This window comes from Perca flavescens, chromosome 2 (assembly GCF_004354835.1).
Source record: "Perca flavescens isolate YP-PL-M2 chromosome 2, PFLA_1.0, whole genome shotgun sequence".
Lineage (NCBI taxonomy): Eukaryota > Metazoa > Chordata > Actinopteri > Perciformes > Percidae > Perca > Perca flavescens.
This window is the reverse complement of record NC_041332.1, coordinates 15,046,940-15,059,137: the sequence shown is the minus strand read 5'-3', so window position 1 is coordinate 15,059,137 and position 12,198 is coordinate 15,046,940. Positions and strand designations below refer to the sequence as shown.

Sequence of the window (12,198 nt, the reverse complement as noted above, 5' to 3'; positions counted from 1 at the left end):
CAGGTCGAGCATTTTCGGAGACAAGACTGAAGTGATTCTCCTCCAGAAGCTGAATGAGCCTCTTCCTCTAGAATCTCTGAGAAGAGAACCACCAAAAACTGCTTTCACCTCAAACACAGGTTAGAATTACACTTAAAGCTGTGGGCAAAGATTCCATAATAATCTTTCAGCATATTTTAATTCAAGTGGTCTGACAGAAAACTAGACTGCCATCTCCTCCGAGGCTTTAAAAAATCTAACCCATGAATGTAGACTTTGGCCAATCACAGGACATTTCAGAGAAAATGAGCAATCCTATTGGCTGTTCTACAAATAAAGATGGAATAGCTAATCAGACACAAGGATTTACCTTAAATCTGCCATATTGTTAATTTTTAAAGAAATCATTAATTATAAGATTAAATAATATTAATTATTTGGAAATAATTGGGGTAGTGGCAGGCTAGTTTAGTGAAAACATATGAGAAGGGTCACTTGGCACCACATTGCACATGATACGTGAGAGTGATAAAGATGTAAGGAAAGTGATACGAAACAAAATCAATGTGTCTTGCACTCCTGATAAATGATTAAAAAACATCCAGCCAAATGTTTAAATTAAATGAAAATAATTACACATATTGCTTCAGATTGGATTACTCATCGTGAACAGTGATATTTTGTACAATCACTCAGAGACCTCTGGACTCAGATATTTTTAAGATGTAGAAATGTATAATATAATAAATAATTTTTATTCTAGAAGTAAAATCTGCAGATTTTTACTTTTATCTTTAACTTAAAGCTATAGTGCGTAGTTTCTGTCGCCCCCATAAGGAATTCTAAGTAATGACACCAAAACTGCTGTTGCATCCACATGATACAAGCCTTCTGTGATCACGGAACACCCCCAACCCTCCTCCACGCAGTTGCTAGTAGCCAAGGAGGACACGGAGGATTAAAAAAGCATGACGGACACTTAATTATCTTCACATGAGCATCTCCGCGCAAAAGTCGCCCGACAACACAATCTTCTGAACATAGCCATACTGAGAAATACACAGAGAGTTTTGTGGAGCTGATAGTCTTAATTAGCTTTGTAGCAACTCATTTGGCAATGGCTCGAATGTAACGGATGTTCATAAATATCAAAAAGTTACGCACTAAAGCTTTAAGTCCAAAATCTCCATTTGAGCTGTTAAATAAATACTGTATTGTCTGTAGTGTTTTCTTAAGAGTTGGTTGACAAGAACGCTCTGCAAAAAAATGGAAAGGTCTTTTTTCTCCTTGTGATAGTGGTCCTTCTACTTTGTTGCAGTTACTGTATCAAGCAAAATGAAATCAGTCAGTCATTATAAAAGATCTTCAAATTAGAATTTGAAGGGTATCCAAACGTTATTTCCTCATTGATCATTATCTGCAAGCTGTTCTGCTGTTGCTCTGCATGCTTTGCTCTTGACACAGGACACATAAATCACTTTATTTTTTTGTATTTTTTTTTTGTTTAGTTTGATGATTACTTTTTAAAAAGAAAGATGAGTAATGAATAAGACTGTTTTACTTTTATTCAGTAATGATGCTGGCAGCCGAGTGTCTCAGCTATTATAGTTGTGTTTTGATGTGAAACCAGAGTATATACTGTACATCATGCTTTCATTTTGCTGCCTGAATGTTTAATAAGCAAACCAGGTCCTTTGTTGTCAGAGGAAAAAACAGTGTCCAAAGTTCTTACAGCAACATGTGTTGTTGATTGATTTGTTAGTAACCTTATTCGTTGAATAGACTTTGGAGAACTTTTAAATACGTCAAAATGTGTATACTCTCCAAGGTCTCTATCTGCTTTGTTTTAACTCTGGGACCTTCATATCCTCTGGTCCTTTCCTTTCACTTTTTTTTGTCAGTACTTCCTTATACAAAGTAAAAAAAATGTCCTCTCCATTTGTGGCAGACGTGTGTCGTCCCAGACGGTTTCCTCCCTGGTGTGGACGTGCCGCCCTGTGGGGCAGCTGGGCAGGGATCACTCTGGCCAGTGCCGTTTCGATTTGGGCGGGTCACGGCTTCAGTCAAAGCGTGGCCATGATGTGGCTCATCTCCTGTTTTGCCAGTTTCCTGTGTTCCTGCCTGCTGTTGGAGCCAATTAAGGTAGACACGCACATTTAGTCTCTCTCTCTCTTAGATTCTAGTTTACCTCACACATTTCTAAATTCCCATCATGCTAAATGTTTTTTATGCCTCCGTGCCAAAGATAGCCGTGGCTAGAGGCACCATGTTCTCAGGTTGCCACTCTCAACTCAAAGCTCTGAAACACTGTACTCTACCGTTTCATCACCAACCAACAAACAGTTAAAAGTTACCGAGCATCTGGTGAACATAGTGGAGCATTTAGCAGCTGGAGATCCAGATATTTCCCTCAGGAGTTGGTAGAAACCAAAAATAGAGCTAAATATTGGACTTGGCCAAAAACACACACAACAACACACGCAACACTGTAACAACTTTATGAGGCGATATTATTGTGTTGTGTTTACAGCTTGTTGCGCTGCCCCCATGTGGCCAAAAAATCTATTGACACAGATGTAAAGAATGCTTTCTCCTCCCGCTTTTGTACCCTTGAAACACTTGCCCTGACTTCAAGCATAAAAACAGGCTGTTTTTCCTTTGTTACTGAAAACCTGGAACATACATACTGCACACACCCAAAAGTTCTTTTGACTCTTCTTTTGACACTCTCTTGAGTATTTCCTAGTTTCACTTTTGGGTTGAGTAAATTCAACTTGACTTGACTTTTTGACTTGACTTTTAAAAGACTTTCCAAACCTAACCGCTCCGTTGCTCCCTACGCCCTGTGTCCCGCAGGTGTTGTGTGAGGCAGTTTACTATGCAGTGTGTGTGCTTCGCCTGCGTCCAGAGGACCAGGATGTGCTGGTTGAGTTCCCCCGGGTGGAGAGAGTGGTCCAACGGGTCCCCAGGGTGAGACCGCCACAGGGCTTCGCTCTGTCTCAGGCTCGACACCAGGCCCGCAAGGTCCACATGCTGCACACCATGCTGAAGGTGAGTCAGAAAGAGAGCGACGTACAGGGTTAGAGAGACGATGCTGCAGATTGTCTTCGTATCTTTACCGTGTTGGAGATATTTAGAGCTCTGTTTCTTGTTTGTTAACAGAATTGTTGCTTGTCATTTTCAGAATTTCCTGGTTTACATGTTTTTCCTGTTGGTGGTTTTGCTTCTCAACTACTCTGACTCGGCAAAAGACACACACAGCCTGAGACTGCGCACTCAGCTGCAGCGGGCGCTACACACACCTGACTACCACAACATCAGCAGGTACAAACACACACACACATACACACACAAAATTCACAAATGTGAATCTTTTTTATTATGTTAACCTTTTGTTAATTTGTTTCATTGAGAATTAATTGAAATCTCATTTTTTCCAGGGTGACCATCTGTCTTGTATGAAGTGATGACAAAATTATTTCCTCAGTTTTTCCTCTTGTGTGCTCTTGCAACTGGATGTGTATTATTGTATTCATACCAAAAGAGAACAAGAGGGGGAAACATAAGCTCAAGCCAACTTTAACCATATTGGTTATGTTGTTTGACATAAAGCTGATCCAAATTGTCTCTTTACTATGTCTTCACACAAACACGCTGGAAGATGTTGTTTGTCAGCAAATGTTGATCACAAATTCTAATGTTAACATACGACAAGCACAACAGTATATTTCTTTTGCAAATCCTCAATTTTTTTTCTTTTAGCCGAACTGATGTTCTGATGTGGCTGAATGATTCGCTGTTGCCACGGCTACTGGATGACTCTACCCTCTTGAGAGACACGGGAAGCGTGTTACTCGGCACGCTGAGGCTCCGTCAAATCCGTGACAAGCAGGGTGAGATTAAAATGTTACTGTCTTTACTTTTGTTGTGAACTTGGTGGGAGCTAAAGATTGAAATAAACTGAGACAGAACACCTCACTAACTTATTGAGTCTATACATATGATAGCTTTGAAAGCAACTTTTGGAGACGCGTGTCTTTCTTTCAGGAATCTTGAGTCAACGTCATAACATTTTTAGCATCACAGGGACTCCAGCAGACATCATTATTACCATACCATACCATATTACATCTATTTCCTGAACTCATTCTCTTTCATGATTGAATGTGCTTTTTCTTTCAATTGCAGGTGGTTCTAGGGCAGGAGACAGTATTTGGGGAAAGGGCTGGGTTCCAACTCCAAACAAAGACGCTGAGAATTTTACTGCTTTAAGAGCTAATGATACAAACGGGTAAGAAAAGGACTGAAAGCCAGACTTTAACAAGGCAGGCGTTAAGTTAACTTGTGGGTCAGATTCAGTATCTATTTAACATCTGTTCTTCTTTAATATGTTCTTTTTTTCTCCTCTCTGTGCCCACCCACTGGCCTTTCTAGGGCGTGGCATCTGGGTCAGATGAGCTTGTATAACAGTGGAGATGTGGTCCAGCAGCTGAACAGAAGCCTGGAGGAGGCCTCTTCCTCCTTACAGCAGCTGCAGCAGCTGCACTGGCTCGACTACAGGTAGCTAATGGGGAAAGAAAAGACTGGAAATAATGGAAAAACACAGACATTTAAAGTCAAAGTTACACTAACAAGAACTGAGAACAATAACATCCTAGTGCCCTGCCAGGCATTAAATACATAGGCCAAGGCAGTAAAATCAATAAAAACAGTTTTATGTACGTTTTTTTTTTGCTCACTGATCTCACTGACCAGGTCATTCCGAAGTCCGGGGGCCAGATGTAAGGGAGTAGAAATCGGGCTTGTGCACACAATTTCACAATGATTGGAATAAAACAGAACCATGCGTACTCATGGCTTTTTAAATCTGGATTCTCCCTGAAGTGCAATTTGTGTTACAGCCTGCAGACATAAAAAAGTTGCACATGAGATCATCAAACATTATAATAAAACCGAAAGCAATCCAGTAAATAATGTGCTGAGAACGTGGGCTGGCTGTCATCAATTGTTCCGAGAATAATAAATGGTGGCGTAAATAAAAACTTAATTTCCACATTTGGTATTAGGTTGCAAATATTCACAGTGGAGAAACTGAAAGTCAATAAGAAGTGGGTGGTGGAGGCCCCTTACGGCACATTGAACTGTGACTTATGAACAAAATCGAGTTGGTGCTTTTTATCTCTCGTGAAATAAAGCGTCCTGTGATGGAAACACCCAGCTTAAATTAGATAAATAAAATATTAAAGTTGGTTCCAAAACAGAGCGGTAACCTAAACAGGAAGTTACTCTATAAACTGTCTTGACTCCTGATGTTATCTATAAATTGTGTGTGTGTGTGTGTGTGTGTGTGTGTGTGTGTGTGTGTGTGTGTGTGTGTGTTCATAGGACCCGCGCTGTGTTTGTGGAGTTCTCGCTCTACAACATCAACACAAACCTCCTGGCTGTCTTCTCCTTCCTGTTTGAGTTTCCAGTTTCTGAGCGTGCCCAGTCCAGCCTTGACCTCCTTGTCATCACTCTTTGGCCAATCACAGGCCTGGACCTGCAGCTCCTTCTAATGGTAGCCCCTGGCAACCCCTCTGACATTTAACCAAAAATGACCTGCCACCATGCTGCACAAATCCTTCTCCCCCGTCCCTGGCTCTGTTACTTTGGTGACACGTCTCCAGTTTAACGTTTCCTGTTTTGCAGATTGTCCTCCTCGCCCTGGTGTTGTATTTCCTGGTGCGGGGGATCTTGGGCTTCCTCCGAGAAGGCTATGTGTACTTGCTGTCAACCTGGAGACTCCTGGGCATCTGCAAACTGGCTCTGGCAGCGTCTGTCTGCGGGCTGCACCTGAGGCGCTGCACCATGGCCACGCAGCAGTGGGCGTCGTACGTGAAGCACCCACGGGACGCCTTCACAGACTTCTACCCCCTGGCCAGACAGAGTCGTTTGTACACAGAAATGTCTGCCTTGCTGTTGTTCATACTGGTGCTCAAGGTAAGAAAGGCATAGGAAAGCAGGGCTAACTACAAACATTTAAAAAAAAAGAAGACAACTTTTGTCTCATTTTTAAATGTTAAATGTGCCCTGTGGAGTTTTTTTTTTATAAACTAACAAAGGTTATGTTTTCATTCATTGTTACTCACCAAAATGCATTATATGTATCTTTGAGGTCTAACAAACGTGATGAATGCATTTCCTTCCAAAAAGTTTTAACCTGCGTTGTTTTACATGTTAAATGCTAGATCGGATCCGCTATACGTGTTGACGTGGTTAGGTTTAGGCATGACAAGTGGGGATTGGTTAGGATTAGGGTAAGAATACCAGGGTTAGCCAATCAGAGGCAGGATAGGGCGGGCTACGAGTCACGTCATTTGACGTTGACGCATCTATCCGATCCGTCAGATCCAATCTAGCATCGACCGCCAAAGTGTTCTATGCGAGTAACCACATTTTGGAAAATGGCTGCTATGGTCATTATAATGTTAATCTGCAGTGACCCAATATCCAGATCTCTAGACATATTGAGCCATACATGTACCAATTTTGGTGCTTTTACCACAAAATGAACAATAGGTTAGCTATGCCGCCCCACTACCTGCCTTTGTTGGCACAATGCTGCCTATCTTAGCACATTACCTGCAGATCAGCGGGATTGTGTGAAACCATTGGCGGGAATGTGTATCTCGTCACCCGCATGCACAAGTGTGTGGATATGTGTTTATGTGTCCCTTGTGAGACAAACCAAACAGGGACCCACTCATAGAAAAAAGTGCTCCATAGCGCTACTAAAGGAAACCTTTAATTTCTGAGCTCTAATGCATTGCTATAAAGAAGTCTAATATATCATATTCGTCTGTGCCATAGAGCTCCATTGTTGTCCAAAATCTATAGAAACGCATCTATGAGCCCCACTTTTCACTGGGTGACGTGTTCCTTCAAGTTTATTTTGTCTCAATCCCAGATACACCATCCTGCTGCTATAAATACTCACTAGCACCATATGTGTACTACTACGCAGCTGAAAATAGTCCCCGACAAATTCACTATTTTATCATGTTTGAGTTACATATGCTAAAGAACAACTCACACAAGAGAGTGAGGAAGTCTTTAATAGAAAATATTTTTTCTTTTATTATATTTTTCTCTCTCTCTCTCTCTCTCTGTGTCCGATCATCCAGGCGTCCCACCAGCTGCGGTTTCTCAGAGAGTGGGCCGTGTTTGGCAGAGCTCTGCGGCGCTCAGTCTGGGAGCTGCTGGGAGTCGCCCTGGCATTACTGCTGTTGATGCTGGCTTACTCACACACAGGACACCTGGTCAGACATTTTCTTTATCCTCTGTTCTTTTTGTTTCTCTCTCGCTAGTCTTTATCCTTCGCGTTCCACTTCCAGGATTGCTCCGGTGCTGCAGGAAATTCCGCCGGATGCATGTATTTTACATATTATATATTATATTCGGTGGATTTATGGTCAACTGCTCCTCAGATCTCTGCAGGGTAAGTTGAGACAGCTAGCTAGACTATCTGCCCAATCTGAGTTTTCTCTCGCACAACTATTTTTGCAGCGGCTCTGTGCAGAGTTTAGTACCGCCCATGACAATTCTGATTGGTTTAAAGAAATGCCATTAAACCAGAGCACGTTTTCCTCCCATCCCCAAATGCTATGTTGAGTAGCCAGACCCTCCTTCAGCGCGCTTTGGAGGAGGGTCTGGCAAAGCGAGACTACTCTCTCCCAAACAAACATGCATGTTGATCTTTTGTCTATTCAGAAAATGGTTCATTGCCTACACTTTCTTTACAATGCCAGTAGACAGAATCTCCAATAAATCTTCACTTTAGCACAAACTGCACAATACAGCTGCATCTACGTTACTACAACAACAACAACTCTATGTTATTATAGAACTGGTTTTAAATATGTTTTTGAGGTGCGCTCCTAGGCACTTGACTTTAAGTTATTTATTATTGATTCACAAGCTGAGTTTTTGAATATTGCAGTGAAACAGATTTTTGCATCTGCTAACCCTAAAAATGAGAATCATTGTGCCCTGTCCAGATGAAGACATATTGTTATTTATTGCCGTTTCCATTTTGTGATACCTGTGATAGACGTACTGTGAGGAATCGGCTGGTTTTAACCGTTTCTTCCTCTGTCTCCTCCACTCCAGCTCTTCCACTCTGTATTCGACAGCTACGGCAGCGTGAGCTCTGCCTGTCTGTCTTTGTTGGGCGCTGGCGGACGTGGTCTGCTATCATGGCGTCCAAGCTGGACAATTACCGGTCCCTCTAGCACCATCACTGCGCTGGTGTTCCACGCGAGCTTCGCTGTACTTCGGCTTGTGTTGCTGTGGTTGGTCACCTCCGTTTTACTAAGGAACTACCGGCGCGCACGAGCCGAGCTGTACCGTCCAGCTGTGGATCTCCAAGACTACGAGATGGTTGAGCTGTTTCTCAGACGGCTCAAAATGTGGATGGGGCTAAGCAGGGCCAAGGAGGTACGTTTTCTGTTTCATATCTACAGCCATTAGACCTATTTTTTATAAAGATTTTATAGGGACAAAATATGAATGGTAGCAGACACTCCATTAGTGGCTGTGTCTCTAGTACTAGTTAGAAAGATATACGTGAATCCTTCCACACCTGTCCCCTGATCCGCAAATTTCCCTTTTGTCTTCTTTCATCCTCTTCTTAGTTTCGTCATAAGGTGCGTTTTGAGGGAATGGAGCTGCCGCCATCCCGTTCATCCACCACCAGCGACTGTAAGTCCTTGTGCTTGCCACCGCTGGACGGTCTTGACTCCCCTCCCACCCCAGACAGCGTTGATGCGGGCTCTGAGGCCTCATGGTGCCCGGCCTCCTCCAGCCCCTGCAGCCTGACCGAAGCCCCGGGGATCGGCCTGGGACTCGGGTTGGGCCTGGGTTTGGGCCTCGGTCCAGGAGTGGTGATGGGAAGTACCAGCTGGAGGGAGAGAGCAGAGACAGAAGCCTCTCTGAGGAGGCTCCTCCCCACCCTGGACGCCCTGCTGCAACAGCTTGACCGCGTCACTATGGCAACAGAGGACGTGTACCACACCGAGTGTAGACTGGAGCGAACCCAGAGGAAGAGGAGGCGTAGAGGGAGAGAGAGAGGAGGAGGTGGCGGTGGTGGTCAGGGAGGGAAGAGCGAGGCAGGACAGAGAGGAAAGGGTGAGGACAAGGACTCTGCTGGATGGAGAGAACGAAGGAGTGGCAAAGAAAAACACAAAGGGAGCAAAAAGGGGAAAAAGACGGACAAAAGTGAACTTCTGAAGGAGTGTGGAAACACTGCTGCCAACCAAAAAAAGACTCCAGTAGCTACACCTGTTCCCTTTTTAAAGCCCAGACCAGCCTCTGCCACTACACATACGCCCACTCCTCAATCCTCAGCCAAACCTGCAGTCAGCGCACCTCCACCTCCACCTCCACCTCCAATAGTCCCAGATAAATCTGCCTCGGACACCGCATCAGAAAACACTCCCCCTTCCCATGTCCCGCTGCCCAAAACACCCTCTGCACCTCCGTGTACACCTGCACCTACCCCTTCCTTGCCATCTACACCTGCCCTTACGCCCAGTAGCCGGGACTGGGACCCCCCCACCGAGAGAGAGGCCCTGCCCTCCTCCAGCCTGTTCAACCACCCAGCTCACACTACCACCATCCCTACGCGCAAGAGGAAACGCAAACCCCCACCGCTTAAAAACAAGGTGCACCCCAACCTAGACAGGCACAGCCCTGGACACCCCAAATCCTGAGGACTCTGGACAGAAGGACAGCCAGAAGTAAAAGGTAGAGCAAAAGAAAGGTGGGTTAACGATGAGAGGAAGACATAAGACATGGGGGGCAGCAGGTTTTGTCCCCTAGGTGCTTCTCTAAACCCAGAGGAAAGGAGAGAGAAAAGTGGATGGGGAAGTAATAGGACAAAGCACAGGATGGAAACGAGAATAATCTCAGAGACAAGAGGTTTGGGGTAATGAAAGATGAACAGAAAGCAATATAAATAAGACTTTGCAGGTTTATAAGCAGTGATCCGTCCAAATCCCAGTTCAGTTCGCTCAGAAACAAGGTGCAGGTCACCAGATGCTAAGTGAGCTGGTTTAGTCAGCAAAGTAAAGGTCAACATCGAAAAACTTGTATTCCTTATTTCCCCCAGACTAAACCTAATCCCATGAGACCCTGGAGGTCACGTGGGGTCACTGACAGGAGCACATGAACGTGCTCACCCGAAGATTTAACAAACTAAAAGCAGACAATGCAATCAGTCTTTTTTTGTGTATCAGAAAAATTGTGTCGATTTCTACGTCATGTTGTCTGTCTACATATTTTTATATTGTATATTTCGGTCACCATGGGTACTTGTGGCCTGTTTGAAAATAGTCATGTTATATGAACCCAATTTTGCATGCAGGCACACACAGATACATGCACATGCAGGTATACACGTGCATAGAAATAACACTGTAGGCACAGACGCTCTAATTTGAATGTGCCGTACACTTCAGCCCACCGAGGTACAAGAGAAAACAAAATGAAGCATACTGTATACACACACACACACACACACACACACACACACACACACACGGTTGTTGGGATCCCAGCCGCCAGTTTTTCAGGGTGCAAATATAACCATCCTCTCCATTCTGGAAAAGTAAGGAGAAATAAAAAAGAAACAGATGAGTGGAAGCCACGAGTAGTGACAAGGAGGAGGTGTGGCAAGTGGTGGTAGCGCAGAATAAAAAATAAAGTAGCGTAGGAGCGTTAACGAGGAGGGGGAAAGAAGGATAAGATGATGCTCAGTGGAGAAGATGGTTGTAGATAAAAGTTGAGGAAGCAGGAAGGAGTTGCGTTCACTTTTACAGTACTGACCATTTACACAAGTTCTCCCGTCATAAAGCTAAACTGACTCCCTAGCCTGATTATCGTTTCAAAATGTTGTGTTCAATATGGTTGTGATTTAAAAGCACTTTTGTTCTGATGTAGATTGTTTTTTAATGAGTTGTGGTGTAAGTAAGTAATAAGCTTGGTGTCCAAACCAACGGAGAAATCTTTACTCATACTGTATCTTAACCATAAATGTTGCCAAAGCTTATGCGTCATGTATGCATTTTGAGTTTTACCATGCCAAGTAATTCATTAATTCATTGTGTACTTAGCACTTTATTTCCTAACGGAGCTGATATCCAATGCCATATTTAACTCTCGTGTCTTGATTGCATTTAAAATGTTAACACATTATTGAAACATCCTAGTAAGTATTATCAAGTTGTTAAAGCCACAGCTAGCAGTCGTGTGTGTACTTTTGGTTGCTCTTTGGTACTTTTGTTGTCAACTTTCCTGTTTTTTTTTTTTTTTTGGTCTTATTTTGATTAACATACATATACTTCCTGTGTCCATTGGACAGATCTCAGGGAACCCACCCTTTCGGCGCCCTGTTTTCATAGGTACTAATGGGCAGAGTGTCTCTTCCAATTAAACCCCACCGGCATAAAGCAAAATGCTAACTAAATGATTTTATTTTGAAACATTATCTCGCCTTTTTCCTGCACAATACGTTGCATAAGATATCACACATTCCAGGCTCTCAAGAAAAAGGAACAAAAAAGACCATCTGTGTGTGTACATTTCTGTATATATTGGTGCTTTGTGGTGTATATATTTTTGCTTTTCATGATCAGTATTGTTTATGTGCTGCAGTGGCATATGCATTAGGTCAAGCACTGGTGTTGCAAACCCCAAAGTTTTACATTTTGCCAATCTAACTGAAGCATTACAGTCTAAGCTATACATGTATTTAATATAAAGCCTTGTTCACAATATGACAACTACAATCCACAGGAAGCTCAGCAGTTGACAGTTAACAGTGGCCTTTTTATTCCTGGTCGGTGCACAGTGTGCAACAACATAGTGCCAAAGCCCACCTTCTTGTCTTGTCTGTTTTATTTGATGCATTTTGTTTTAAAATTGTGTTACAAATTTTCTTTGAAAATATTTTTCATCTTTGTATCTCATATCTGTATTTTGCAGTTGTAGCACTTCTCCTGCTTTTGCACTTGACAAAGTCAAATAAAGAGTTTGACAGCTGAACTGTGCATAATGAATGGTTTTGGTGTTGAACACTAAGGGATAATGTAGAGTGAGCAGGTCATTATTGCAAATTGAACCACGACAGGGTGACGCAGTATGTGGAATGATCATGAATCACAATGATCACATCATAATGAT

General features: G+C 43.1%; 1 protein-coding gene across 1 annotated transcript in view; it reads left to right on the top strand.

The window, feature by feature from the left end:
* The window catches only part of pkd1a (polycystic kidney disease 1a), a 67,323-nt gene extending 55,266 nt beyond the window's left edge, over positions 1–12,057 (top strand). The window contains exons 45-56 of the mRNA XM_028566923.1: positions 4–119; positions 1,928–2,121; positions 2,836–3,030; positions 3,164–3,303; positions 3,742–3,872; positions 4,168–4,270; positions 4,414–4,539; positions 5,365–5,536; positions 5,668–5,958; positions 7,143–7,277; positions 8,128–8,454; positions 8,652–12,057. Of these exons, the coding sequence (XP_028422724.1) occupies positions 4–119; positions 1,928–2,121; positions 2,836–3,030; positions 3,164–3,303; positions 3,742–3,872; positions 4,168–4,270; positions 4,414–4,539; positions 5,365–5,536; positions 5,668–5,958; positions 7,143–7,277; positions 8,128–8,454; positions 8,652–9,728 (3,007 nt within the window). The 3' untranslated portion in view covers positions 9,729–12,057. The remainder of the gene's footprint in view (positions 1–3; positions 120–1,927; positions 2,122–2,835; positions 3,031–3,163; positions 3,304–3,741; positions 3,873–4,167; positions 4,271–4,413; positions 4,540–5,364; positions 5,537–5,667; positions 5,959–7,142; positions 7,278–8,127; positions 8,455–8,651) is intronic.
* The last annotated feature ends 141 nt before the right edge of the window (positions 12,058–12,198 follow it).